This window comes from Raphanus sativus, chromosome 6 (genome assembly GCF_000801105.2).
Source record: "Raphanus sativus cultivar WK10039 chromosome 6, ASM80110v3, whole genome shotgun sequence".
Classification (NCBI taxonomy): Eukaryota; Viridiplantae; Streptophyta; class Magnoliopsida; order Brassicales; family Brassicaceae; genus Raphanus; species Raphanus sativus.
In genome coordinates, this window is record NC_079516.1 from 19,439,575 (window position 1) to 19,465,510 (window position 25,936).

At 39.3% G+C, this 25,936-nt stretch overlaps 5 protein-coding genes across 7 annotated transcripts; 4 read left to right on the plus strand and 1 right to left on the minus strand.

The window, feature by feature from the left end:
• Positions 1–315: 315 nt before the first annotated feature.
• LOC108812197 (ABC transporter G family member 7) lies at positions 316–4,126 on the plus strand. 2 transcript variants are annotated; one of them, XM_018584384.2, is made up of 12 exons: positions 316–720; positions 804–994; positions 1,077–1,227; positions 1,309–1,441; positions 1,528–1,729; positions 1,827–2,103; positions 2,286–2,417; positions 2,506–2,726; positions 2,912–3,124; positions 3,202–3,286; positions 3,368–3,680; positions 3,877–4,126. In XM_018584384.2, the coding sequence occupies exons 1-12, from the start codon at positions 436–438 to the stop codon at positions 3,888–3,890; spliced, it is 2,217 nt and encodes a 738-aa protein (XP_018439886.2). In that variant the 5' UTR covers positions 316–435; the 3' UTR covers positions 3,891–4,126. The 2 variants fall into 2 exon arrangements, with proteins under 2 accessions (XP_018439886.2, XP_018439887.2); XM_018584385.2 differs by having other exon boundaries at positions 3,880–4,126.
• Positions 4,127–5,374: 1,248 nt separating this feature from the next.
• LOC108809384 (uncharacterized) lies at positions 5,375–6,219 on the plus strand. Its single transcript, XM_018581529.2, has one exon. The coding sequence runs from the start codon at positions 5,568–5,570 to the stop codon at positions 6,033–6,035; it is 468 nt and encodes a 155-aa protein (XP_018437031.1). The 5' UTR covers positions 5,375–5,567; the 3' UTR covers positions 6,036–6,219.
• A 1,743-nt stretch (positions 6,220–7,962) lies between these two features.
• Positions 7,963–9,162, plus strand: LOC108836666 (probable ribose-5-phosphate isomerase 2). Its single transcript, XM_018609794.2, has one exon. It carries the CDS (start codon positions 8,115–8,117, stop codon positions 8,922–8,924), a length of 810 nt encoding a protein of 269 aa, XP_018465296.2. The 5' UTR covers positions 7,963–8,114; the 3' UTR covers positions 8,925–9,162.
• A 627-nt stretch (positions 9,163–9,789) lies between these two features.
• LOC108813594 (uncharacterized) lies at positions 9,790–11,717 on the plus strand. 2 transcript variants are annotated; one of them, XM_018586192.2, is made up of 6 exons: positions 9,790–10,091; positions 10,384–10,711; positions 10,807–10,878; positions 10,958–11,170; positions 11,238–11,318; positions 11,397–11,717. In XM_018586192.2, exons 2-6 carry the CDS (start codon positions 10,463–10,465, stop codon positions 11,574–11,576), a joined length of 795 nt encoding a protein of 264 aa, XP_018441694.1. In that variant the 5' UTR covers positions 9,790–10,091; positions 10,384–10,462; the 3' UTR covers positions 11,577–11,717. The 2 variants fall into 2 exon arrangements, with proteins under 2 accessions (XP_018441694.1, XP_018441695.1); XM_018586193.2 differs by having other exon boundaries at positions 9,791–10,091; positions 10,495–10,711.
• On the minus strand, positions 11,704–14,741 carry LOC108813593 (sulfhydryl oxidase 2). Its single transcript, XM_018586190.2, has 12 exons — positions 14,321–14,741; positions 14,117–14,141; positions 13,954–14,046; positions 13,692–13,873; positions 13,497–13,566; positions 13,344–13,412; positions 13,169–13,245; positions 12,940–13,081; positions 12,819–12,859; positions 12,578–12,724; positions 12,063–12,497; positions 11,704–11,976 (listed from the first exon to the last, which is right to left on the minus strand). Exons 1-12 carry the CDS (start codon positions 14,536–14,538, stop codon positions 11,955–11,957), a joined length of 1,521 nt encoding a protein of 506 aa, XP_018441692.1. The 5' UTR covers positions 14,539–14,741; the 3' UTR covers positions 11,704–11,954.
• Positions 14,742–25,936: the final 11,195 nt, after the last annotated feature.

Consider the following 25,936-nt stretch of genomic DNA (forward strand, 5'->3'; position numbering starts at 1 on the left):
TCCGAATTACACGATATCTGAAATAACCAATGAGGTCATTCAAAAAAAGGAAAAAGGAACCAAATATCTAAATACCTAGTCATGAATACACACGTGGCCTGTTACAAAAAAAAAGAGAAAAGAATACACACGTGGCCAAGTTCTAGCGTATCTATAATGGTCAACTCAATCACATACGGTACATCGTCGTGCTGATTAGTGTGATTAATCACTAAGCCACTGTCTAAGCCAGAAGGTTAATTAAGTAAATAACAGAAATTTTAAACAAATGATAAAATAATTAGTGAGGAAAGAGATAATGTTTTTGGAGCTTCTTCGAGTGGTTCTCACTTCTTCTTTTACTTGTTACTCACCTCTCGTATTATACGTACTTTAACCTCACCGGAGCTTCCAAGGAGAAGACGACACACACACACACACCCAGTGAAACAATTCATGGCGCCTTTTGGCGGGAAATCTATCGCAGACGCTGTTTCCGGCATCGGAGGAAACGGAGTCGGCCGCCTTCTCGCTGCGGTGGCCGCCGCTATGCTGGTCCGCATCTTCTCAGGTCCCGGCATCGCGCTCTTACCTGAGAACGAAGCTGACGACGATTTCTCGGATGCGGAAGGAGGAGCTGGAGACGGAGATGATGATTCGTCTCCGGAGACGAAAGTTCGTCCGGTGACAATCCGGTGGAGGAACATCACGTGCTCGCTCTCCGATAAGTCCTCCAAATCGGTGAGAGCGTTTCCTTTCATTTGCATGTTTCGATTGCGTTTAGAGATAACTGAATCAGAATAGTTTGATCACGTGACTGTCAGGTGCGGTTTCTGTTGAAGAACGTGACGGGAGAAGCGAAGCCAGGGAGGTTTTTAGCGATAATGGGCCCATCTGGATCTGGGAAGACGACGTTGCTGAACGTTCTCGCTGGACAGCTCAGCTCATCGCCGCGTTTGCGTTTGTCAGGTCTCTTGGAGGTCAATGGAAGATCGAGCTCAAGAAAAGCTTTTAAGTATGGTGCCATTGAGTTGTACACTAGTCTTTGTTTGGTTGAAGTTTGTGATCAATAAGTGTTTTCTTGTAAAATGTGGCAGGCTTGCGTTTGTGAGACAGGAGGATCTCTTCTTCTCGCAGTTGACTGTGAGGGAAACGCTTTCTTTCGCAGCTGAGCTTCAGCTTCGGGAGATTTCTTCTCCTGCGGAGAGGGATGAGTATGTGAACAACCTCTTGTTCAGGCTTGGTCTGGTGAGGTTTTAGTTGGTCTCTGCGTTTTAGAGTAATGTTGGAATCTGTTTCTTGATAATCTTTTTTGTGGCTATACAAAAGGTTAGCTGTGCGGATTCATGTGTTGGCGATGCGAAAGTTCGTGGGATCAGCGGTGGAGAGAAGAAGCGGCTTTCACTTGCGTGTGAATTGATCGCTAGTCCGTCTGTTATATTTGCTGATGAACCCACAACCGGTAGATATGCATACTCTATTTATTTCTAACCATCGATGTATTTTTGGTTTTAAACGCTGGTGGAATATTTGATGTGGTCTCTTCAGGGCTTGACGCCTTCCAGGCTGAACAAGTGATGGAGACATTGCGAAAGCTTGCACAGGATGGACACACTGTGATCTGCTCCATACACCAGCCTCGAGGTTCGGTTTACGCCAAGTTTGACGACGTTGTGTTACTTACTGAAGGAGCTTTGGTCTATGCCGGCCCTGCTGGGACAGAACCTCTGACGTATTTCGGAAACTTCGGGTTGTTTTTTCTTAACATTTCTCCTTTTTATGTATTATACATTAATTACGTGCTTTAGGGTTTACCACTTACAAGTGCTCTTCTGATCCTTGAGCAGGTTTCTTTGCCCAGAGCACGTAAACCCTGCTGAGTTCTTAGCAGATCTTATATCAGTTGACTATAGCTCTTCGGATAGTGTCTACTCTTCGCAGAAGAGAGTGCATGCTCTTGTTGATGCCTTCTCCCAGCGTTCATCATCGATTCTCTATGCCACTCCCCTCGGCGTAAAACAAGAAACCAAGAACAGCATGAGACCTCGCAGAAACGCCATTGTTGAGAGGAAAGATGGATGGTGGAGGCAGTTCTTTTTGTTGCTTAAGCGTGCATGGATGCAGGTAGCCTCCCCCTTAATGCATTATCTACAAAGTAACTCTTTCTGTAACATGCGAGGGTTGAATGCCTTCTCCTGAAACGGTTTTAAGATTAAAAGAAGACACTTAAGAAATTGACATGTAGGGAGGATCTTTGAATTAAGTTAAGCAGTTTGTCTGATTGTCTTCTTCACTTGACTCCATAGGCTTCTCGAGATGGGCCAACTAACAAGGTCCGTGCAAGAATGTCTGTTGCATCTGCTCTGATATTTGGATCCGTTTTCTGGAGAATGGGCAAGTCGCAGACGTCAATCCAGGACAGAATGGGTTTGCTTCAGGTACTAAAACACTATTATGATTTTGCAAGTAGTACTTAGTATGAGTAGCTTTTTTTATATACTAAAGGATGATGTCTGTTTGCTTTAGGTTGCTGCAATAAACACGGCAATGGCAGCTCTCACAAAGACAGTTGGTGTCTTTCCTAAAGAGCGTGCCATTGTGGATAGAGAACGGTCCAAAGGATCCTATTCTTTAGGCCCTTACTTGCTCTCCAAAACAATAGCTGAAATCCCCATTGGAGCTGCATTTCCTTTAATGTTTGGTGCTGTACTGTACCCCATGGCACGCCTACATCCCACTTTATCAAGGTAACTCCCAAGCTACCTATCTTTTGCTATTCATGTGGCCAAGAGGTAAATATTATGCATAAGCCTTACCCTGCATCACACTTATAAACCACTATTGAGCTTTCTATATGTGTCGTACCAACCAATGATTCCATTTGAGAAATGCACATGATAGCAATGTCCCTAACAAAGAGGTTTATTGCCAGATTTGGAAAGTTTTGTGGGATAATGACTGTAGAGTCTTTTGCTGCCTCTGCCATGGGTCTAACTGTTGGGGCTATGGTCCCAAACACAGAAGCTGCAATGGCTGTAGGACCATCTCTCATGACAGTTTTCATAGTGTTCGGAGGTTACTATGTCAATGCAGACAACACCCCTATCATCTTCCGTTGGATTCCCCGTGCTTCATTGATCAGATGGTGAGTCACATCACCCTATGAATATCTTGTGTCTATACATATCTTTACTTTATTAACATCCACTCGTATTTGTTCAGGGCCTTCCAGGGACTCTGTATCAACGAATTCAGCGGCCTCGAGTTTGATCATCAGAACACATTTGACGTCCAAACCGGAGAGCAGGTAACAAAAAGCTTACATCCAGCCCCATTGTCCCTGTCTTCAAGATCATCGGAGGTTAAATGTTTCTGTAATGTTTTGCAGGCGCTAGAACGACTATCGTTTAAAGGAAGCAGGATAAGGGAGACGATAGCAGCTCAGTGCCGGATTCTGATGTTCTGGTACTGCACCACGTACCTTCTCCTGGAGAAGAACAAGCCAAAGTATCAAAAGCTTGAGCTTCTTCTTGACAATGGAGATTCAGAGAATACAGGAGTGCAGCTGGAGCCAGCCCTGGATGAAGAAGAGGCTGTTGATCAAACGGAGGAGCCTGAAGATGAACTGAAGCAGCCACTTGACGATCAAAGCCAAACATCATCTGAGGAGTTTGGCGAGATCCGTCCCTTTGTCCTTGAAGGTTTGTAAAATTGTACTAATAATAAACCTTTTGTTGGGTCATTTTCATGGCCAAAACATTGAAAAACTAAAAAAAAAACAAACACTTTTAACTAAAAGGTGAAAGAAAGATCAATAGATACATAGACACATTTGTGATAACTTTTTTTTTGTAGTTAATAAATTTAGCTTTGTCGTGATTCCTCTCTATTCTCCAGCAGGTAGCAAGTGAAAGAGATGAAATGGAGTTGATTTGCTCTCTTAAAAGGCTTTTCAGATTTGAATAAAAAAGGGTGTTCCTCTTATCTCAATTCAACCCAATGTAAGGACCCATCTTAGTTTCATTAGACTTGTTCAGCTCTTTGACGTAGCCACTTGTGCCGTCTCTTGTTTAATTTAAAAATAAAAACAAATAACAAGTTTTGACTCGAATCATAATTTATTAAAGATCTAGGTGAAGAAAGAGTCTATTGCGGTGACTTTCAAAGAACATTGTGTGTGTGTGTGTGTTGGGAACATTGAACACTCCCTGAAACCTGCAGAACACAAGAATGGTAACGTCAGGATCGACGTCTGAAGATGCAGATTCAACCAAACTAAAATTAGATTATCGGATTATACTAATAAGTAATAACTATACCAGATTCCTAAATAAACAAGTAAATAATAAGAGCCGGCTATTGAGAGAAAGTCAAATAGCCATCGGGAGGGGACGTGGAGTCTGGTCCAAACATTCTCGTAACTTGCATTATTAGCCTGCTGATCAGGCTTTTTGTTTTTGTTTATAACAAATATGTTCTATATTGTTTGAAAACACCAAAGGAACTTAGTTTTGAACACAGATAATAGTAATATGACGGTCAGTTTTGGACAGTGTAATGAAAGTAAGCATTGATATATACAACTCACATAAATTTGTTGTAACGTTAAATTATCATTGACGTTAAAAAAACGTTAAACTATCATTAAAATATGATCATGAGCGCATAATTAAGAAAGGTCGCCGACTTGTACGCTTTTTCAGGTATACATAAACAAATGGAAAGTCAATTCTGTTATAAAAATGGATATAAATATACAATTTTAATTTTGACAAAAAAATATATACAATTTTAATTGGATATAAATATACAATTATAATCACATAAACTAATGTATGCATTGTCAGATCAATTAATGGAGGCTTAATGTCAAAAATAAAAGTTGGCTGATGAATTTCACTTAATTTTCCAAATGCCGTGTTTTCCGAATCACATAGCTAACAAGTTAGCTTACACTAGGAGGTTTCACATCACAACGCATCTACTGTACACCTCGTCGACACATTGTCATCATAAACAATTAAACATATCTTACTAAACTGATCCTACTAAAACTTGAATCTAGAGTTTCAAGTGTCTATTTAGGAAGTCGGATCTAATAACAACACATGTCATGTGTTATGTGTATATCTACTGAAAACCGCCAATTTTTCAACCTTATTATACAAGAGGGTTACAACTTACAATGGATTCAGAGTAAAGAAATAATCTAATACGCATGGATACGTTATACGACATTGGCTTTATTGAGGGTGATTAATGAATAGTAAAAGACGTGTAAGAAGGCCTAACACACAATCACCGAATCTTGAGAGAGTTAAGAAAAGAAACAGAGGTGGAAATGAAAATGACGAGGAAGAAAAGGAGAGTGGGTCCCATTTATTATCGAGATTGGCAAGTGGCAACGCGTTAATCCATAATCATACAGCCCCCACTCCTGTCTTTATTTATATATCCAAATAATAAATAATTACTAGCTTATAAATTCATTTCCACTTGTCCATCATCTTCTCCAAGCCACAACAACGATCTTCTTCAAACATTCCAAATTCACATAAAACAAATTTCAAGAAACCGATCTCAGAACGATGGAAGCTACACTGATCTCTTCGATCTCACCACTCCGGTTCCATCCATTGGTGTTCTCCCCGAATAAAACGATGCCGTTTAGGACACAGAATAAGAAGATGATGAGCGTTTCTGCTGCCGCGTCTTCCGGGAAGGACCATTACTACGGAGGAGGGAGATTGGTTGACGAGAACATGATCGTTTTGAGGAAACGCATCCACGAGATGAAGATGGTTGAGCGAAACTACGAGCCTCCTTCTCACTGGATGGATTGGGAGAAGCGTTTCTACAGCAGCTACGACTCTGTGATCTGCGATTCCGTTGGTCTTCTCCAGAGCTTCCTCATGAATTCTCGCCCCACCGTCGCAATCGCAACGCTGCTTCTCCTCTTGATCAGCGTTCCCGTTTCCTCCTCTGTTCTCGCGTTTCGACTTCTTGATCTCCTTCATTGGGTTCTTGCCGCCGCAACACCGGGCCACATGGGCTGAGCTGCTCGGCCCGTTTCATTCTATCTTTGGATATATTGGTTTTGTATATATTACACACATATTCTTTCATTATTTATCTGATTTTTACTTTAGCTTAAAATATGTTCAAAATCTCGTTATTTCTTTATTCTTTCATGGGGTCTGTACTTTATCTTCTATCAAAGTGACCAAAAACATTACATTATAGACTTATAGTTACATAAAAACTTTTATTATGTTAACAGAGAGTTTCCTGGGTCCTCATGTTGCTTGCTTGGTCCATGTTATCATTTTGTTGATGATTTTGTTTTCCCTTTAAGAAGAGACAATGGACAATTGAACGGCGTCTTGGTTTAGTTGCTCTCTTTTGGGCCCAACAACTTATACTTGACCACATTTTCACTCTTTTCATGTTTACCCGCCAAAGTTATGCAACGGTGTGAAAATGACCCAAGATGCTATTCCGATTGATGAAAAATCGTGTGATGTCCCAAATTTTGTTTATTTATTTTGACCCACTAATTTCTAATCTTGCAGCGTTACAATTTATATGTTTCGTTTGTGAAGTAAAAAGAAATTCAAATTTGTGGGAATTTAAATCTGAAACAAAAATTTACAACATATAATACAAATTTACAGTTTTGTTTATTTTGACCCACTAATTTGTAATCTTGCAGCGTTACAATTTATATGTTTCGTTTGTGAATTAAAAAGAAACTAGATTCTGACGGGTATTTTTTTGTTGTTTTTTCAATACAAAGATTGATAATTCTTCGTTTTAATTATATAAACTGTGACATGATCAAGTCTCAATTATGCGGGTTTGTTACAGTGTGTACAGTATGACGAAATTTAAAATGCGTCACAACCATTTTATGTTTGTAAATAAATTAAATAATGGTTTTATCCAGTGTTTTGAAATCCGAACCGGACCCGCGGTTGAACCGGAAAACCCGGTGACCGAAAAAAATTCGGGTTGAGTTTTGTAAAAAACCCAAAATTTAAAAACCCCCAAAAACCCGCTCAACCAACTAAAACCCAAAATCTGGTACCGGTTGAACCAGTAGATAATTTTTTTTAGTTGTATAACAAATGAAAATAAAAATATAAAAAGTTAAGTTAAGTATTCTAAATGTTTATTAAACATAAAATATATACATATCTAAATTATTATTTTATGTTTTAAAGATATTTAGAAAGTAGTAACTTTAGTTTTATATATTTTTATTTTTTTATTTTATTAGCTAATATATTATTATATAATAAAACTAATTTATTTATTAATCTGCGGTTCACCCGCGGTTTACCTGCGGTCGACTCAATGACCCAGTAACCCGGTAAATCGTCCGGTTCAGTGTCCAGATCGGTTTTCAAAACATTGGTTTTATCCGAAATACTTACTTGGGCTATTATATAATTTTAAAGATTTATAATTTATATAAAATATTGCTAAACATATAAACTGGCCAATAATATTTTTGATTAAGTCTCATCCTCATGTAGAATTTCAATCTCTAATATCAACTTATTAAAATTATTGCAGATTTTAATTTGTGGTATTGATATTAAAAAGTTTATGGAATTTGAATTTGATTATATAAAAACATAACCCATTTAATTAGTTAGCAAGCCCATCTAAATGTTGAAATAAGCCCACAAAATCGAAAGACAATAATGCCATTAATGAACTTTTTAGTTTGTTCATATCATTAAGGACATTTTTGGAAAATTTAAAATATTCATTAAGGGTATAATTCAGGAATGATCCTGTTTTAATGGTATTGATTCAAAATTGTGGGAATTTAAATCTGAAACAAAACTGAAAGATTCGCGTTTGTCTAGTCTCGAAAGTGAAGTGCGTGTTTTTTTTTATTCGTTTGTACTCCCACAAACCCTATCTTCAGTAGTCTTCCCTTTCTTTTAACCGCCACCACACAAACATATTCTTTCTTCTTCTTCCATTTCTTCTTCGTAATTTCATAATAGCTATTCTTCCTATCTCTCTCTATATATACCAACATTTCATTCAACCTTCCTCTATTCATTACCTCCCATTCCTCCAAAAACATTGCCTCTCTTCCTCTTCCACCCATTCCTTCAATGGCGCTCGCCTACGATCCTCTCTTCATCACATCCGACAAAACCGCCATGGACGTACCCTCCACGCCGCCGCCGATGAACCTAACCCAAGACGACCTCAAACGAATCGCCGCTTACAAAGCCGTCGACTTCGTCCGATCCGGCATGGTCCTCGGCCTCGGAACCGGCTCCACCGCCAGACACGCCGTCGACCGAATCGGCGAGCTTCTCCGGCAAGGAAAGCTCTCGGACATCGTCGGCATCCCGACGTCGAAGAAGACTCAGGAGCAGGCTCTCTCCCTCGGCATCCCTCTCTCCGACCTCGACGCGCACCCCGTCATCGACCTCTCCATCGACGGCGCCGACGAGGTCGACCCTCGTCTCAACCTCGTCAAAGGACGAGGAGGGTCTCTCCTCCGCGAGAAGATGATCGAGGGGGCTTCCAAGAAGTTCGTGGTGATCGTCGACGAGTCGAAGATGGTGAAGCATATAGGCGGGAGCGGGATGGCTCTCCCGGTGGAGGTTGTTCCGTTCTGCTGGAAGTTCACGGCGGAGAAGCTGAGGGAGGTGATGGAGGGGTACGGCGGTTGCGAGGCGAAGCTGCGGTTGGGAGGGGAGAAGGGGAAGGCTTTTGTGACGGACAATGGGAATTACATAGTGGATATGTATCTGGAGAAGGATATGGGAGATTTGTGGGCAGTGAGCGATGCGATTCTGAGGCTGCCTGGAGTCGTGGAGCATGGGATGTTTCTTGATATGGCTTCTACTGTTATCATTGCTGGTGAGCTTGGTGTCAAGATCAAGAACAAACACGGCTCTTGTTGTTGTTGATTTTCTTGTTTTTTTTGGGTATTAGGAGAAAGAGAAGATTATTAAGAGGTAAACTCATGAGTAGAGAATATGGTTTTGGATTGGTTGATATATGATGTCACTGTGAGGAGATTTGAGTTTTCTTCACAGAGTTTTGGATGCTTGATCATATATTATCATCATCTGAGTTGTTCATTTTAGCTTCATTTGTCTGCTGATCTTTCTAAGTAATGGGCCTATTGTGTTGGGCTTTGCTCTTTCTGTTAAATACCGTAGTCGATATTGATAATTTGATAGGCCTAAATTCGAATTTTAAGCCCTTTTGTTGACGTATACGCGGTCATCTAAATGAGATTTAATTAAGAGAATAAATAGAGGTAATCATTGACGCATTATATTGAGATGGGGTGAGATGATTTGAATTTCATTTGGTTTTGTTTGGTAGAACGGTTGGCCTAAAAGACCAATTTTAAAAGCAATTTTAATAAAAATCAAGCTTTTGACCAAAAAGAAGAAATCAAGCCATTAACAAAAACTTTAGTGGTACGTGTTTGGTTAGTTAGTTAGTTAATCAACCAGTCAAATGATCAATGATGTTTGTTGGCACACCTCATTCAACCAGATTTAACTGACACGCTTCACTCACTCACACGTACTTCGAACAACTTAACACGTGTCAGTTAGTCCACTAAAAGAATGGAAATACTTTAAATATTATCCTGAGTTTTGTTTTCCTCTGAGTATTTGTTTGACCATATAAAAGTATTAATGATTATTTATTTACAAATTAAAAATGCCACGTTATGTAAATGTATAACTACATGAACTATCCACGTACTATATAGTACGCATACGTCTCCCTTGATGTAATGTTGATATATTTTTGTAGATAAAGTATAGTAATAATATTCAAAGAGATTCAAGAATCTATACTCAATCTCATTGCTTCATATGTAAACACACATAACCCTTTTTCTCTTTATCATCTCCTGAATGAATAATTCGGAGTTCAGATAGAAAGAAAGGAAGCTTTTGTTAAAGCTTTAGCGTCAGGAAAAGACGATTCTCTTACTTGTTCTAATTTAAAGTCTCCTCTTTCTTCGCTTTTCCACTTCTTCTCCTTTCCGACAAAAAGAGAAGTAAACGGTACACAAGTACAGCCCCTCTTTCTCCTGTCCTAAAGTTCAGGTCTGCCTCTATCCTCTTCCTGTCTTTTCGTTTTTTTTTCTCTCTCATATTTGTTTTTTCTCATCATTTGGGCAAATTCAGATTCCCTAAGCGTTGTTCGCTGATGATCTCTTCTTTAATTTCTTGGCTATATATATTTATGTTGCTTGATCTAAACCGTTTTATTTTCTTAAGATATTCTTTTTCATTAATGAGCAGCTTCTAATTCACATGTTCATGTAAAGCATTGAGTGCGAATGCTGCTGTGAAATGATTCTGACCCTAACCCCATTTTATCATCACCAATTCGCAGCATAAAGAAAAGGGGAGAAGAATATAATACTAATAAAAAAAGAGGAGTTCCTTCAGGCGCAAGTTTCTATATTTTTGAAATGGGAGATCATTTCGTGCTGTTTATGGATAGGTTGATAACAGAAGCGACAATCGAGGAAGCCATTCAGAGCAGGAACCGTATGCTGCAAGCCAATGCACCCATCGAGGATGAATGTAGAATCCTTGATGAGAAAACACTCGAGAAGCTGCGTAGTGGAGATTTGACGATGGTGCAGTGTAGGATTTGTCACGATGAGGATTTGGATTCAGATATGGAGACTCCTTGTTCTTGCAGCGGTAGCTTGAAGGTAACGTCAGAGTTACAAACATTTGAGATTCGAAACAGAGTTGTTTGTTTGATCGATGTTAGATGATGGACGTTGTTTTTTTTTTGTGTGGGCAGTATGCACATAGGAGGTGCGTGCAGAGATGGTGTAACGAGAAAGGAGACACCACCTGTGAGATTTGTCACCAGGTTCTTTTTTTCTCTGGATCCTCTTCTTGAAAAAATCGAATGCATCTGATTATATATTTGATTGATGTGTTGTGTTCAGGAGTTTAAGCCGGATTATACAGCACCATCTCCATTGCTAGAGTTGGGTCATGTTCCTCTTCATTTCAGGGGAAGCTGGGGAGTATCTCAACGTGATCATCGTTTCATCACAGTTGTACCTTCTGATTCTTCCACTTTCCTCGACGACGACCATCATCAATACCCTCTTTCTTCCACCACAAGCTTCATCTGTTGCCGTTCCCTTGTTCTTATCGTACGCACACCACAGCTCCTCTTAACCTTCCATTAGGACACCTTTACTAATGTTTCTGTTTTTCCAGTTCATGGCTCTCCTGATTCTCCGACATACACTCCCCTTAGTCCTCACCGGTTCCGACCTCCATGTCTTCCCCTTGTTCATGGTGAGGTTCTTGTTCTTCAAGACTTTTTCTCAAGGGTTTGATGATGAAACCCTAATTGTGTTATTTTTGTTTGTTTAGTTGTTGTTTCTGAGAATACTCGGGATCATCCTACCAATCTATGTCGTCACCAAAGCAGTCGCCACTTGTTGCCGGCATTCTCAGACATTAGAAACCTCTGACTCCGAAGACTCATCTGACGAAGAAGCAGAGTTATGGCGCTTGCCTCAAACGCAATCTTACATTATAGGCGTGCCATAAGCCATTGTTTCTTTCCCCTTTCACATGCACAATGTCTCTGTAAATATACTCCTCACTTATACATGTAAAAAATGTTGAACTGGAAACAAAAGAAAAAGTATTCAACTGGCAAAGCTCTCTTCCATGATAACTCAAACCATGTGGTCGTCGGATAGAAATTATGTTAAAAAATGTCTATAAAAGATCCCAACACTTGCAAGTGTCTATGAGTATTACTATATTAAAGAGAAGAATCTGTACACTCTTTCAAAATCAGAGACATAAGATAAAAAAAGGGAAAGGACCTGACGCATACAACTTTGGGATCTCAACTCCAAACAAGAAGCCTTTTGTGTTTGTTATCTGTAAGTAAAGAAAACATCAAGAGCTTCTAGTAGTTCAGTTCCAGCTTCTCCTTGGTCTGAAAAGTAAAAAAATGAACAAAAATGAGTAAGAAAGCATGAGGAACAGAGTTGGTAGCTATCATTAGAGAGATAGAAGTAATACTTTCGGTTCTTCTGCTGCGTCCTCCAGTAACAAGCAAGCGCCCCAAATGCACAGCTGGCGACAGCTATTGCCAATGCAGCTCCAACCGGCACAACCAGAGCGTTGGTGGCTACTGTCGAGTCCTCGGTGGCAGCTGAGATGGTCTCTTCCTTGCTCTCGATGACGCTCTTCTCCTTGTAAAGGGAGACGAGCTTGGGCCCATAGTAATTCTTCAAGAACTTGTAGACATTGTCTTCGTCCCACTCTATGCTTTTCTCCTCACTCGAGAGATAGCAGGATGGACAAAGCTCCCTTGGTGGCCATATGATCTTGGGGAACTCGGGGTCACCGGTACCGAGAGAGGCTTCGTCCTTCATGAGTCTCTCGTTGACCTTGTTGTGCGTGCTCCACACCCACAGGACGAAGTCACGCGCCTTTTTGAATGGAGTCTTTACACTGTTCCAAGAAACACATGGTTAGATAAGATAAGCAAAGACCGCGAGTCATTGACCAGACCAGAGCAGTACAATGTTTACCTCAAGCACATGTCGTTGAAATGGAGTCGGCATTCATCACACATGAAGAAGTTGTTGACGAAATCACATATCGACGTGAATGCAAAATGGCTTTCTCCATCCTCGATCCTCACGGAAAGTGAATGAAACAGGACCCATAATCCGCAGCTACAGTGTCAAAGCATTTGAGGAATACTTCAGAAACTACTGAGCAAGCCAAACTGAACTGAAGGTATCATAGTATACGAATCTAATACAGTACCTGAATCCACGAGTATCGTTCCTGCTACCACGGCAAAACATCTGCCAAACAAGACATTAGGACAATGAGATATTGAAAGTGGATTAAACAGTAATAGAATTGCTAACAAGCAAGCACTCACGTAATATCCACGAGGAACATCTTTCCCACAAATAGGGAAGCTTCCGAGGGTATCTTTCCCTCCAGATGACTCGTAGGAGCATTTTCCAGAAGGGCATAAGTCATCATAGTTCACTAGAATGTCAGCAGCTCCCTTCCGACACCTAGGTTATAAGATACATATAGCGTGGATAAAGGGTGACCATCGAAACGCATATTGTAGACATTAGGATGATGAGAGTATAATTTACCTCTTGGAGGCATGATGTGCTGCTAGAAGCTGGATAAATCTAATGAATGACGCACTTGTTTCAGATGATTTAATGACCTGTGGATATCACGGAACTACTTTTTGATCTCCGAAAAAAAAAGAGCTATGGAGAGAAAGTTAAACAAACACACACACACACAAAATCATACGGCTACCTTGTTTGATAAAATTATATCAAAAGCTTCAGCGGTTGCTTCCTCAATGTCATACACAGCCTGAGAAATCTGTGGTAAATCAAAGCTGTTTGATCAAACCATATGATTTGTTTGATCTTAAAAGCAAAGTTAGTCAGAGAGCAGTCTCAAAACCTGTTTATAGTCTGTTATATTTGTCCGGACATGTTCATTTTCGAACTTCTTATCATCCAAGCCATAAGAGCTACAAAACACCGAGAAACAAAACACAGATAAGTAGGGAACTGACTGATAGTGGCAAAGTAGCTCAGGGAAAATATAGATAGGGTTCAAAGATGCTAAAGATAAAAAAATTCAATGGCAACAAACCTTTGTGTCTGCTTGTTAATCCAGCTAAGCAAACGCTCAGCTGTACGTGCATCATCCATAACAACAATCTCGCTCTTCTCCTTTTTAGGCTCCCCACTGCCAGAGACAAACTTTGACGGAGGACCCCAGAAGAGCATTGGGTAATGAGAAACAGAGAACCTGTCACAGAGCTTGGTATTCGTCTGCGCTGCCGAGAAAAGTCATAAATCAGAAAACAGTCAATCAATCAACACAATCCACATGAAGCCAAGAAGGAAAGTACCTTCATTGCACAATCAACTCTCGTCATCAAAACGATTCCAGGATGTATCGCCTCTGGTCCATTAAAGAGCCTAGCAACCTTCTCATAATGAGGCTGTAGAAGAGTTTAACAGTTTTAGTCAAAGAACAACGGATGATCACAAGCTTGGAATAGTTAGCGTTACCTTGTAGTTTCTGCAGGCAGGACACCTACACGAATCAAATGATATAAAAGTTAAAACCTTAAAATATACATCTATTAGTAGCGATGATAAAGTTAGATTCTTTTGCACGCTAGATCCACTACCAAACTCACCAACCAAACCAAAAAAACAGGGAATTGCATTTTTAATCGATGGAATTAAAGTAATCTAGGGTTTGGAACTGACCAGTGAGCGAAGAACTCGACGACGGCATACTTGGCGGGTGTGTCGCGAAGCACTGAATCGAAGTTGGAAGAGTTCAATTCGACGGCTCTGTCTTTCTCATCGGCGTTGTCTCCGGAGATTTCCCGAAGGAGCGAGCGTGAGCCAGGAGGGGAAGAAGACGACGCGAGTATCACAAGGCTGAGTAAACCGGCGAACAGAACCGGATGTGCTAAAGACATCAAATCGAATCGAAAGAGTGAACAATTTCAACCTGTTGAATAGGAACGCCTCAGAGATTTCGAGAATGTTTTTTTTTTTTGGAAAAAAAGAGATTTCGAAGTTTGGCGTTAGGATTTAGAGAGAGAGGAAGCAAAAGACAGAAGAGCAGAGAAGATCTATAGAAGAAAGCTTCCCTCCTCGACCACCGAGAGAGATGTAGCTTTGTGTAATAGAAGCTCTCAACGACGACGTATGCTTAACCAATCATTGAACTTGGGTGTGACTTTTCTCCGAGCCTTATTTCATAATGGGCGTTTTTTTGGTATTACGCCAATAAGTGTTTGGGCCGTATGGGGCTCATCTAGCCCTCATTTCCTTTTCTTGCCAAACGATTTCCTTCTTTCAACTCAAAATTGTAAAATTGAGATAGCATAAATAGAATATATATATAAAAAAAACAAAATAGCTTATTCTATTTATTTCATGAAACTTGCTTTAAGATAATTCTACTAGAGTTTGACCCGCCCTTTCAAAGGGCGGATAAGATTTTTTTTGTCATCATCCTATATATTGATCTTCTTTGTTTGTTAAATGTTTGAGATTGGTTTAGTCAACAAATTTATTAACCCGTCTTTTTATTCATCAATATGTTTAAATATAATATTTGGTTTTTGTTTTTAAGTTGTTTTTCTTTTTGGATTTCGGTTTCAATTTGATTATAGTTTTTTCTTTTTTGGTTCAAGAGATATATAAACCGTTCAGTTATTTATTGAAATAACTTAATATAAATATACTTGTGTTTACCCGACCCGGATCTATGGGTTTAGTTTTTTTCCAAAAATTTATCTACTGAAAATTAGAAATTTCATATATGTATTTTTATTAAAAATTGTTTTTATAGATACATAAATTAAAATTAATAAATATAATTTGTTTAAAATAAGATAATTCATTTGTAAAACCCGTCATTATTAATTTTACTTATATTTAAAACTGTAAATTATAGTAAAACAAATATTTTTAATTTTTATATTGGTCAAAATTTATTTCATTATTATATAAATAAAATATACTTCATTCAACTCGTATCATACTATATCGAATTATTGTTAATACTCAAATTTAAATATGTAATTATTTCTTATTTTATATATCTTACTCTAATATTTTATTTTAATATGTTGAAGTATGTGGTAAAATTCATGAATGTATGTTATTCTTTAATTTTATGATTTATAAAATATTTAATAAATTAATTAAGTTACTTTATATTTTATTATTTTATTTATTAATTTAATTATGAATATAAACATTATGGGAATATTATTTTTATTCTATAATGAAAGAAATAATATTTGTTAATAATTTATTTAATATTAATTACGATTTTTTTTTTAAATAAATATTAAAAGAATTAATGTTTACATCTTAAATAAAAGACATTAAAATATTTTATAATAAAATCTTAGAAAAGGATACTTGACAATATCTTTTTAGATATCTTATTTTGAAAATATTATTAAGTTAGTTGTAAGAGAAAAAATAGGAAGTTAAATTAATTCTATTTTACAAATCTTGAAATATTAATAGATATTTGTTAGATTAGAAAAATATTATATTATAATAACTAATAATTATTTTAGTTGGACTGTTATGACTTTTTTGATAGTCCAAAACATAGTCGATAAAAAGTTTTCCTATTTTAATAGTATTGATTTTATCTTTTGTCTATTTTTTGGAATTATGACAATTAGTAAATGATAAATATTTTGTAAGATTGATGGAAAAAAAAATGGGCTTATTGCAAAAGTGACTCAAAACTTGAATTCAAACAGAAAACTAACCTTTTCTTTTGACTCATTTTTTTTTGAGTTTTTAACCCCACATCTGCATTTTATCTACAAAAATGCCATTAACCATTTTTTTTTTTTTCGAAAATGGCTTCTTTACTGTCTCAACCTCATTTTCTTCAAGTATTTACAATATTGCCACTGCCATGAATAGTGGGAACAACCTTGTACGAACTGTTTGGAGCTTTTAATGCCCTTTAATGCACGTAAATCTCTTTACACTCTCTCTGTTTCAATTGTTATGAACTAAAAACAACATTTCTTTCACTTTCTCTCCATATTCATCCAAAAAACTGAAGCTTTTGATTCAAAATATGGTCGATGGTTGACAGAGCCATATTTCTTTCGTTTTGACTTACGGTTGCTTTCGTTTGAGGTTCTGGGTGGTTGGAGAAGACCCTGTGTGCAAACGAAGTCATCTCACCTTGTTTTAAGGTACGAATTTGAATTTTTTTCAAAATCTGTTCGCGTAGAAGACTTACAAGTAAGTCATCTGTATGTAGAAGACTTACTGATGAGTCTTCTGGTCAAACGGACGACTTAACCTAAGTCGTCCAGCTTTGTTTGTTAAAAAAAAACAGTCCAGACGACTTATATATAAGTCGTCTACGAGAAACAGGCTAGTTTTGCATTTGACCGAATAGTGTCAGATCTTTGACTATTTCTGGACGACTTATAATTCAGTCGTCTCTCGGAAAGTTAAAATTTCAATATTTTATTAAACTAGACGACTTACGTGTAAGTCGTCTTAGGTTAGTTTTGTAGTTGAAAAATAAAACTTCATAATTTAACTTTTACCAGACGACATAATATAAAGTCGTCCCGTCAGAAGACTTAATTTAAAGTCGTCCGGGGAAAGCAAAGTCGTCCAGAATTTTTCCCAATTAAGTCGTCCAAACCTTGCTTATCCCGGACGACCTTAAATTAAGTCGTCTAGCTGGACGACTTTTAGTTAAGTCGTCTGGAGAAAGTTAATTTCAAGTTTTATTTTTCAATTACAAAACTAACCTAGGACGACTTACGTGTAAGTCGTCTAGTTTGAATAAAATATTGAAATTTTTACTTTCCAGAGACGACTGAATTATAAGTCGTCCAGAAATAGTCAAAGATCTGACACGATTCGGTCAAATGCAAAACTAGCCCGTTTTTCGTAGACGACTTATATATAAGTCGTCTGAAATTTTTTTTAAAAAAAACAAAGCCGGACGACTTAGAATTAAGTCGTCCCTTTTAATTTTCAATTGCAAAAGTGACCTCTTTAGACGACTTACCTTTAAGTCTTCTGGACGACTTAAATCTAAGTCGTCTGCGATAATGTTTATTGAACTTCTTCATTTTCTCTATGTTTACTAATGTGTTTTTATTTTGAATATTTGCAGATGATTTTTAAGTTACATGCAGTGTATGGAGAATGGTTGTTGAGAGATTTCCGTTGGGATTTTGTGGTTGATGATCTCAAAGGAGCAAGATTGTTTTTATTGAATGAAGATTCAACACATGCTGAACTTGTTGCAATGGCTCAAGAAGATTATAACCTGGACATGAGATCAGTGACTGTGGAGATTAGCTACTCATTACCAGCAGAAATGATGATGACTCCAGGCAGTCCTCCCATTCATGTTACAAGTGATAGACAAGTTCGAAACTTGCTCGAGATACTCAAAACGCATAGAGTATGTCTTTGTGTATCAAGCCGCAGCAAGGTGGAAACGGTTTCAGAGAAAAGAGAAGAAGCTGGTGAATGGGAAGAAGATGTTGGTGATAATGATGAAGCTGGTGAATGGGAAGAAGATGTTGGTGATAATGATGAGGCTGATGAATGTTTTGAAGATGTTGGTGATAATGAGTCTGTTGAAGATGAAAATCAAGATGGGGAGGAGGAAAATGGGGAGGAGGATGCTGATAACACTATTGTTGGTGAAACGGATCAGAATGGTGGGGATTACAGTCTTTATGGAAAGGTTCTAGATGAGGACGAGGAAGATGATGATAATATTTGTTTTGAAGAAATTGAAAAGACATATGCTAAGACAAATGCTATTAAAGGAGGAAAATCGGATTGTACCAGCATCTATGTCAACCAGAGTTTTGTTAGCAAAGATGCACTGCTTTCAGAGCTGCGGTTGACAACAGTGAGGGGTAGGTTTTTCTTTCAGAATATACAAATCAACAAAAACTCTCCTTGTGGCATATGTCGGGTTAGCGGTTGTGGATGGAAGATCAGAGCGAGTGTGAAACATGGGACAAACACGTTTTGGGTAACAAAGTATGTGGAAAAACATTTATGCTCAATTGGAGACCGAATCGCTCAGCGGAGACACTGTACTCCAAAGTATGTTGGTAGTCTTTTCATTGATCGTGTTGGGATCATTGATGGGATAACTCCACAGCATATCACTGATGCAATGAAGAACATGTTTGGCATGACGCTTGATTACACCACTTCATACAGAGCACTGTTATATGCACAGAAATTGGTGAGAGGATCAGCAGAAGAAGAGTATTCGCGTCTGCCTTCATATCTCGAGCAAATCTCCATTGCAAATCCTGATTCTATCACGGCTATAGAACTTGATTCTAAGAAAAGATTTAAGTATATATTTCTCTCTTTTGGAGCTTCTATCAAAGGTTTTAAGTATCAGAGAAGGGTCATTGTGGTGGATGGAACTCACCTAAGTGGAAAGTATGGAGGTGTTATGTTAGTTGTAGCCGCACAAGATGGCAATTTTCAGATATTCCCATTGGCTTTTGGGATCGTGGATGCTGAAGATGAACCTTCTTGGGAATGGTTTTTCACAAATTGGCTAGTTGTATATCTCATGACAAGCCTCTGGTGATAGTCTCTGACCGGCACGCGGCCATTAAAGTGCGTGTGAGAAGGTGTTTCCTTGGGCAACCCGAGGAATATGTTATTATCACCTTCAAGATAACATTGTCAAAAAGTTTAAAGGGAAACATCTCATGTACTTGGTGAAAGGGGCTGCTTATGCGCACACGGTTTACGATTTTAACCGGTACATGGCTGAGATACGGAGTGCAAACCCGGAACTTGCAACGTATTTGGAGAAGGCCGACGCCAAGCTATGGTCAAGGGTTTATTGTAAGGGGAACAGGTTCAACATAAAACAAGCAACATCGCTGAATCTATTAATTCCGCACTGAAGCGAGCAAGAGGATTTCCGATTCCGTTCCTGCTGGAGTTCATAAGGCAGAAGTTAGGAAAATGGTATTGGAAAAGGAGACAAGATGCTTTGAGTCTCCCAACTGTACATAGCCGGGGTGTTGAATACTTGCTTGCTGTTCGATCAGAGATAGCGGATACGATGACGGTCGAACCAATTGATGGATGGCGTTTCTTTGTCAAAGTGGCAAAATGGACTGTGTGGTTGATTTGGAACATGTAAGTGTGATTGTGGTGTCTATGGAGTGGAGAAAATACCTTGCTCTCATGCTATAGCAGCTGGAACACATGCTGGTGTGCATATCGACACACTTGTATGTCCACTTTACTCAAAGAATCATCTGTATGCAGGATACTCAGAGAATATATATCCTATCGTGTCACAACATATTGAGGAACGAGAATGCTTTCCTCCAAACGTAAAGCGTGGTCCGGGGAGACAGAAGAAATCAAGATGGCAATCTTGGTTGGAGCTATCTAGGATGAGAGGACACAAACCCAGGAAGAAACACAGGGCACGGAGATGCTCAAACTGCAAGGAAACTGGACATACGAAACCACAATGTACACAACCAGTTGACTAGTTGTCCAGACGACCTAAATTTAAGTCGTCCAGTCTTGATTACCCGTCCAGACGACTAATTTCTAAGTCGTCCAGTGTTTCGTCTACCTTCTACGAAGTCGTCCAGTGTATTAGACTACCTTCTACTATCCCTTCAAGTGTATTTTTTTTAGACGACCTTTACGAAGTCGTCCAGTGTATTTAAGTCGTCCAGTGTATTAGACTACCTTTTACTATCCCTTCAAGTGTATTTTTTTAGACGACCTTTTACGAAGTCGTCCAGTGTATTTAAGTCGTCTAGTGTTTAGACTACCTTCTACTATCCCTTCAAGTGTATTTTTTTTTAGACGACCTTTTACGAAGTCGTCCAGTGTATTTTATTTTTAGACTACCTTATTTGTAAGTCGTCCAAACCTTCCAGACGACTTATTTGTAAGTCGTCCAGCTGGAAAACCTTCCAGACGACTTATTTGTAAGTCGTCCAGCTGGAAAAACTTCCAGACGACTTATTTGTAAGTCGTCCAGCTGGAAAACCTTCCAGACGACTTATTTGTAAGTCGTCCAGCTGGAAAACCTTCCAGACGACTTATTTGTAAGTTAGAAAATCTATACAAGTTAGAAAATCTATACAAGTTAGAAAATCAAATAAATCATACATGCCCACAAACATACAAATAGATTTGTGTAAACAAATAGTTCAAATATACAAATAGATTTGTGTATACAAATAGTTCAAATATACAATTGATTTGTGTATCTATACAAGTTAAAAATCTATACAAGTTAAAAAATCTATACAAGTTAGATTTGTGTATCTAATCATACATGCCCACAAACATACCACCCCTCATTATCTTTCAGATGCTGATCAACAAGCTCCGTCCATATAACCAAAGCCATATTATCCCTCATAGTCTTCGCATTGGACCTAGCAAAGTCTTTAGGGCTAAAGGGGACCCCAAGAGCATGACATTCAATGTACTTTGCAGCGTACACGCCACAATCACCATTGTTGGCCGTGGGTACATCTTTCAGCAGTCTCTCATATGTGTATCGCTCCAACCCATGCATCTGGTCTCCGCACTCCACAATCAGATAAGGGACCATCTCGAGAAAAGGCTCCATTATCTCATCCCATCTTTCTGGTATGGTAGTTGAAGGTATGCTGTCCCAGACGACTATGTGCCTCTTAGGGATCGATATCCAAATAGCCACCCAATGTTTGTTGTCCAAGTTCAGTGGCGCATAGATATCATCAATGTCCTCCCCCCACTTCTTGTTTGATTGGCAAAATGAAGGCATTGATCCGTCATACAAACTCGCCGCCCCACTAGGTAGCATTTTTCCTAAACCATTGTGATCAGACGACGATGCTTTGAAGAACATATACTGTTCTCTTCAAGACTGGGTAAAGTTGTGATCCAGGAAGCACATTCGCTCGCTCCGGAAACATTGTGGGTTCTCCTTATACCTCTGCCTCAGCACATTCATCCAAGCATCTATATGCTGCATATAAAATAATACAAGTTAGAACCTTCCAGACGACTTATTTGTAAGTCGTCCAACTGGAAAACCTTCCAGACGACTTATATATTTACAAATCTATACAAAGACAAGTTACCAGACGACTTAAAGATAAGCAGAAGACTTACTACGTCTTCCAGCCATGCTTTGGATGTCCGGAGTTTTTGATTACCACCAAGTTGGTGATGTACGTGGTTTGTCCTCTTCCTTAGTCATATAATCACTGCAAACAAAAAAGCAATCAGTTTTGGTAGACTAAATCAAGCTATTATGGGTAAAGCAATCACTTACGGATCAGTTTTCAACCAATCAACGAGCTCCTTCATCTTAGGTTTGTTTAGTGTGGGAAATGGATTATACTTTCCCACTCTAAGGAGTTTTCCTTCTCTCTGCCGTATAAGGAGATATCTGCGTGGGAGCAGGTTTCTTCGTTCGTTCACTCCTTGCACGCACAGAAGCAGTGGGAGCTGTTTTGTCCAATACAACCAGGCTCGGTTCTGAAACTGGAACGCTTGGATCGGTGGAAGCGAAGCTCGGTTGTTGATCGTTGGAAGCGAAGCTCGGTTGGTCAGTGGAAGTGAGAGGAACAATCTCTTTGGAGGTGACACCATCTGCTTTATCCTCCGGCAAGATCTTATATACCGAGATCGCCTCATCTGCTGTATCCTCCGGCAACAATCTCTGCAATAAAAGTTGCAAGTTAACCCTGGACGACTTAAATAAAAGTTGTCTGGACAACTAGTTGACCCTGGACGACTTAAATAAAAGTTGTCTGGACAACTAGAAGACCCTGGACGACTTAATTCTTGTTGGGAGAGGATTTGATACTAACCTCTTTGGGCAGAGGAGAAGGCTGTTTCTTTTGAGGAGAAGGCTTTTTCGTTTTGAGGAGCAGGCTGTTTCGGTTGAGGAGCAGGCTGTTTAGTTTTGAGGAGCAGGCTGTTTAGTTTGAGGAGCAGACTGTTTAGTTTGAGGAGCAGGCTGTTTAGTTTGAGGAGCAGGTTGTTTCGTTTGAGGAGTAGGCTTTGCTTTTTTGAGGAGCAGGCTGTCTGGTGGGAGGAGTAGGATGATTGGTTTGAAGTGTAGGCTGATCCTTTTGAGGAGTAGTCTGTTTGTTACTAACCCCGGTTTCTGGGGCTTAAGGGGTAGCCTGATTGGTGACACAACCTTCTTCTCCACAGCTTCCAATCTATCGGAGATCTTCCTAATCTCCCTGATGCACTTCTTAAACCCATCTTTCATTATGTCACCTAAGCCCTTGAACATATTTTTCTAACTCCTCTCTGGTCACCCAATAGCCTCTTCTCTGCCTCTTCTGTAGCCTCTTCTCTAGCCTCTGTAGGAGCCTCTTCTCTAGCCTCTTTAGGAGCCTTTTTACGAGCTTTCTTCCGAGGTCTCTGATTGTCTTCCTCCACCTCCTCCACAACCATCTCTTTGGCTCTTTTCGATGGAATCACAAACTTTAGTTTTATACCAGTGACTTCCCAGCAATCCATGGTCCACTTCCACGGTCTCCCGATCATACATGACTTTTATGATGTTCTCCGCGGCCACGTCATCACCTCAGAGTCCCATTTTGGCCACATTTCACTAATGTCCTTCTCAACAAAGTTGATCACGCGGGTCTGCAGTAAATAGAAGAGAAATCGAGTTAGATATTTTGAAACAAAATACTAAATAGACGACTTAATTATAAGTCGTCAACTAAGTCGTCCAGCTGGACGACCTTCCAGACGACTTATTATAAGGGGTCTACTAAGTCGTCCAGCTGGAAGACCTTCCAGACGACTTATAATAAGTCGTCTACTAAGTCGTCCAGCTGGAAGACCTTCCAGACGACTTATAATAAGTCGTCTACTAAGTCGTCCAGCTGGAAGACCTTCCAGACGACTTAATTAAGTGAAGATGGAAAGGTACCTGACTCAAGATAGCAGCTTTCATGATCTGCGGCCTCTGCTGCCCTCGTAAGCCAGAATCGGTGGAGACGGACTGTTTGCTCTGGGTAGACCAATACTAGCACCCAATCCCGGAATAGCTGTGTACGCCAGACCTGAAGAACTTGTATAAACCCTCCACGGTGTAACAGCCAGTAATTCTTTGTTCCACAAAGAGTCCATCAGCACCTTAAACGCGACTCTCTCCCAAGGATAATTCTCAAACCTTTCTAAATCCATCACTAGCCTTGCCAGAGTAGCTCGTGTAGCGCTTGAGAACTTTCTCCCTTCAATGAATCCAGTGAAGATGGAAAGGTACGCGAGAGTCGCTTGCGATCTTCCCTGGACCAATCCCCGCATCTCTTCAGTGCTGCTATTATCTGATCAGTAGTTGGCCCAGCTTCCCGATGAACTCCCATCATCTCCCAGAAAGAAACCATCTGTGGGGTAACTTCCATTCTGGTGTCTCAAGGTCCTTGATGTACTCGCAGTTTAGACCAGTGATGTTTCAAACTCTAACAGTGAAAACCTCGCAGGTTCTGGACCAACGAGACACCACATCTCGTACTTCTTTCTTAATGTCCAGCTTTAAACCGAGCAAGTAGTGAACCAGCCTTGAAGCCCAACCAAATCCCTGCTCCTTGAACTTGATGAAACTCCCAATCTCGACTCCTGAGCTCTTCAAATTCAGCATCAGTGAGAGCTTCCTTAAGAGCAGTATGCAACTTCGTGTTATCCGTATGATACGAAATGCTATTGTGGGGTTTCTGGCTCTTCCCCTAATGTGTATAACCTACGGGGGAGTTCTGGGATATCCATCCTTTTTGTCTGCAAAATAATCAAAGACAACAATAGGAAGTCAGAACACAAGCTAAATCAATCACGCCTTAATTGTTACTCCAGACGACTTAGTAGACGACTAAAAATAAGTCGTCTAGAAAGTCGTCCAACTGGACGACTTAGTTTGACGACTTATTTTAAGTCATCTGGGAAGTCTTCCAAATGGACGTACTAAGTCGTCCAGGTTGAAGACTTTCCAGACGACTTACTTACAAGTCTTCCAGTAGAAAAATTTCAAGCGGACCTGATTAGTCGCAGAAGGAGTTCGAGTACTCGTCATTGTGGTTATAGATCTGAAAAAATAAACGTGAACGGTGAGAATGAGTAAATTGAAAAGACAACGTTTTATGTTCATCTTTTCACGAGTTTGATGACTTACCGGCGTTAGGGTTTACAGAGAAACGGCGCTTACGGTTTACAGAGAAGAAGCGGCGGCGCTAGGGTTTAGAAGAAGCGGCGGCGCTAGGGTTTTAGAAGAAGCGGCGGTGCTAGCTGTGTTTAGAGTAAGCGGCGGTGAGACGTTGGTGAGCACGGGCGAGGGCGACGGTTTGTTCGGAATAGTGGAAGCGGGGCGCTAGGGTTTGAGGATCGAACGGCGCTAGGGTTAGAAGAAGCTGCGGCGACACGGTGAGAATGAAGTGAGATAGATAGCCGACGTTGGAACGATGGTTGTTCGGAAATAGTGGGAATTCGAATCGCCTTTGATATCGCCGGTGAGAGAGAACTGTTAGAGTTTCTGTTCGCGGAAAATGAAAAAAAAAAATCACCTTATATATTGGGTAAATAATCCGGTTAGCTTTAAAGTTACATTGGTAAACTTTAAGGTTTGGTCCGGTTTTAGACGACTTATTCTGGCTGATAATGTACATCAGACGACCTATATTTAGTCGTCTGGGAACAGAGACTAAATTAATTAGTCGTCCAATACCCTAAAAATGAACCCCTAAACTAAAATGACTAAATTAACTTACTAACCACGTTATAAAATCAATTATACTTCAATAGTGTTTACTATAACAGAAATGAACACGCCTAGGTAATTTTAAAAATTTTCAAAAACGGTTTTAATGCTTCTCAAAACTAACCCTAAGAACACATACAATACTACAACATATGTTGATGAAACATAAACTAAAGAATATCATGACTCACTACTTTCACTCATCTGGGCTGAAACAATTGAAATTTGTTATATATTAATTTATATCTCTTAAGACATATGTTAATTACATATTCCAATTTTTCACTTATCAATATATTTTTTACAAAATTTTTAAATTATGTTTAAGAATAACTGTCAGACGACTTAAATTAAAGTCGTCTGGACGACTTATTTTCAAGTCGTCTGTTTACAGACGACTTGCGAGGGGTAGAAACGTAAAAAAAAATCCGTTTTTTTTGTTTGTTCACAAGGAGATAGTTGTAATTTCAATAGCTTTTAGGTTACTTTTGCCTTTGACCCAAGTTGGGGTACTCTTTTGGTTTGACTCCAAGTTTTGAGTCACAATTGGTAATTAGCTCAAAAAA

What these genes read in the sequence shown, in the direction of transcription:
- LOC108809384 (XM_018581529.2), top strand. Translation starts at nt 5,568, where the DNA reads ATGGAAGCTACACTGATCTCTTCGATCTCACCACTCCGGTTCCATCCA.
- LOC108836666 (XM_018609794.2), top strand. Translation starts at nt 8,115, where the DNA reads ATGGCGCTCGCCTACGATCCTCTCTTCATCACATCCGACAAAACCGCC.
- LOC108813593 (XM_018586190.2), bottom strand. Translation starts at nt 14,538, where the DNA reads ATGTCTTTAGCACATCCGGTTCTGTTCGCCGGTTTACTCAGCCTTGTG. An exon ending in ATATAACAGACTATAAACAG is followed by an intron (nt 13,413 to 13,496) that starts GTTTTGAGACTG and finishes GATTTACCACAG; the next exon opens with ATTTCTCAGGCTGTGTATGA. An exon ending in ACGCAGCAGAAGAACCGAAA is followed by an intron (nt 11,977 to 12,062) that starts GTATTACTTCTA and finishes TTTACTTTTCAG; the next exon opens with ACCAAGGAGAAGCTGGAACT.
- LOC108813594 (XM_018586192.2), top strand. Translation starts at nt 10,463, where the DNA reads ATGGGAGATCATTTCGTGCTGTTTATGGATAGGTTGATAACAGAAGCG. An exon ending in CCTGTGAGATTTGTCACCAG is followed by an intron (nt 10,879 to 10,957) that starts GTTCTTTTTTTC and finishes TGTTGTGTTCAG; the next exon opens with GAGTTTAAGCCGGATTATAC. An exon ending in ATGTCTTCCCCTTGTTCATG is followed by an intron (nt 11,319 to 11,396) that starts GTGAGGTTCTTG and finishes TTGTTTGTTTAG; the next exon opens with TTGTTGTTTCTGAGAATACT.
- LOC108812197 (XM_018584384.2), top strand. Translation starts at nt 436, where the DNA reads ATGGCGCCTTTTGGCGGGAAATCTATCGCAGACGCTGTTTCCGGCATC. An exon ending in AGCTCAAGAAAAGCTTTTAA is followed by an intron (nt 995 to 1,076) that starts GTATGGTGCCAT and finishes AAAATGTGGCAG; the next exon opens with GCTTGCGTTTGTGAGACAGG. An exon ending in TGCTGATGAACCCACAACCG is followed by an intron (nt 1,442 to 1,527) that starts GTAGATATGCAT and finishes TGGTCTCTTCAG; the next exon opens with GGCTTGACGCCTTCCAGGCT.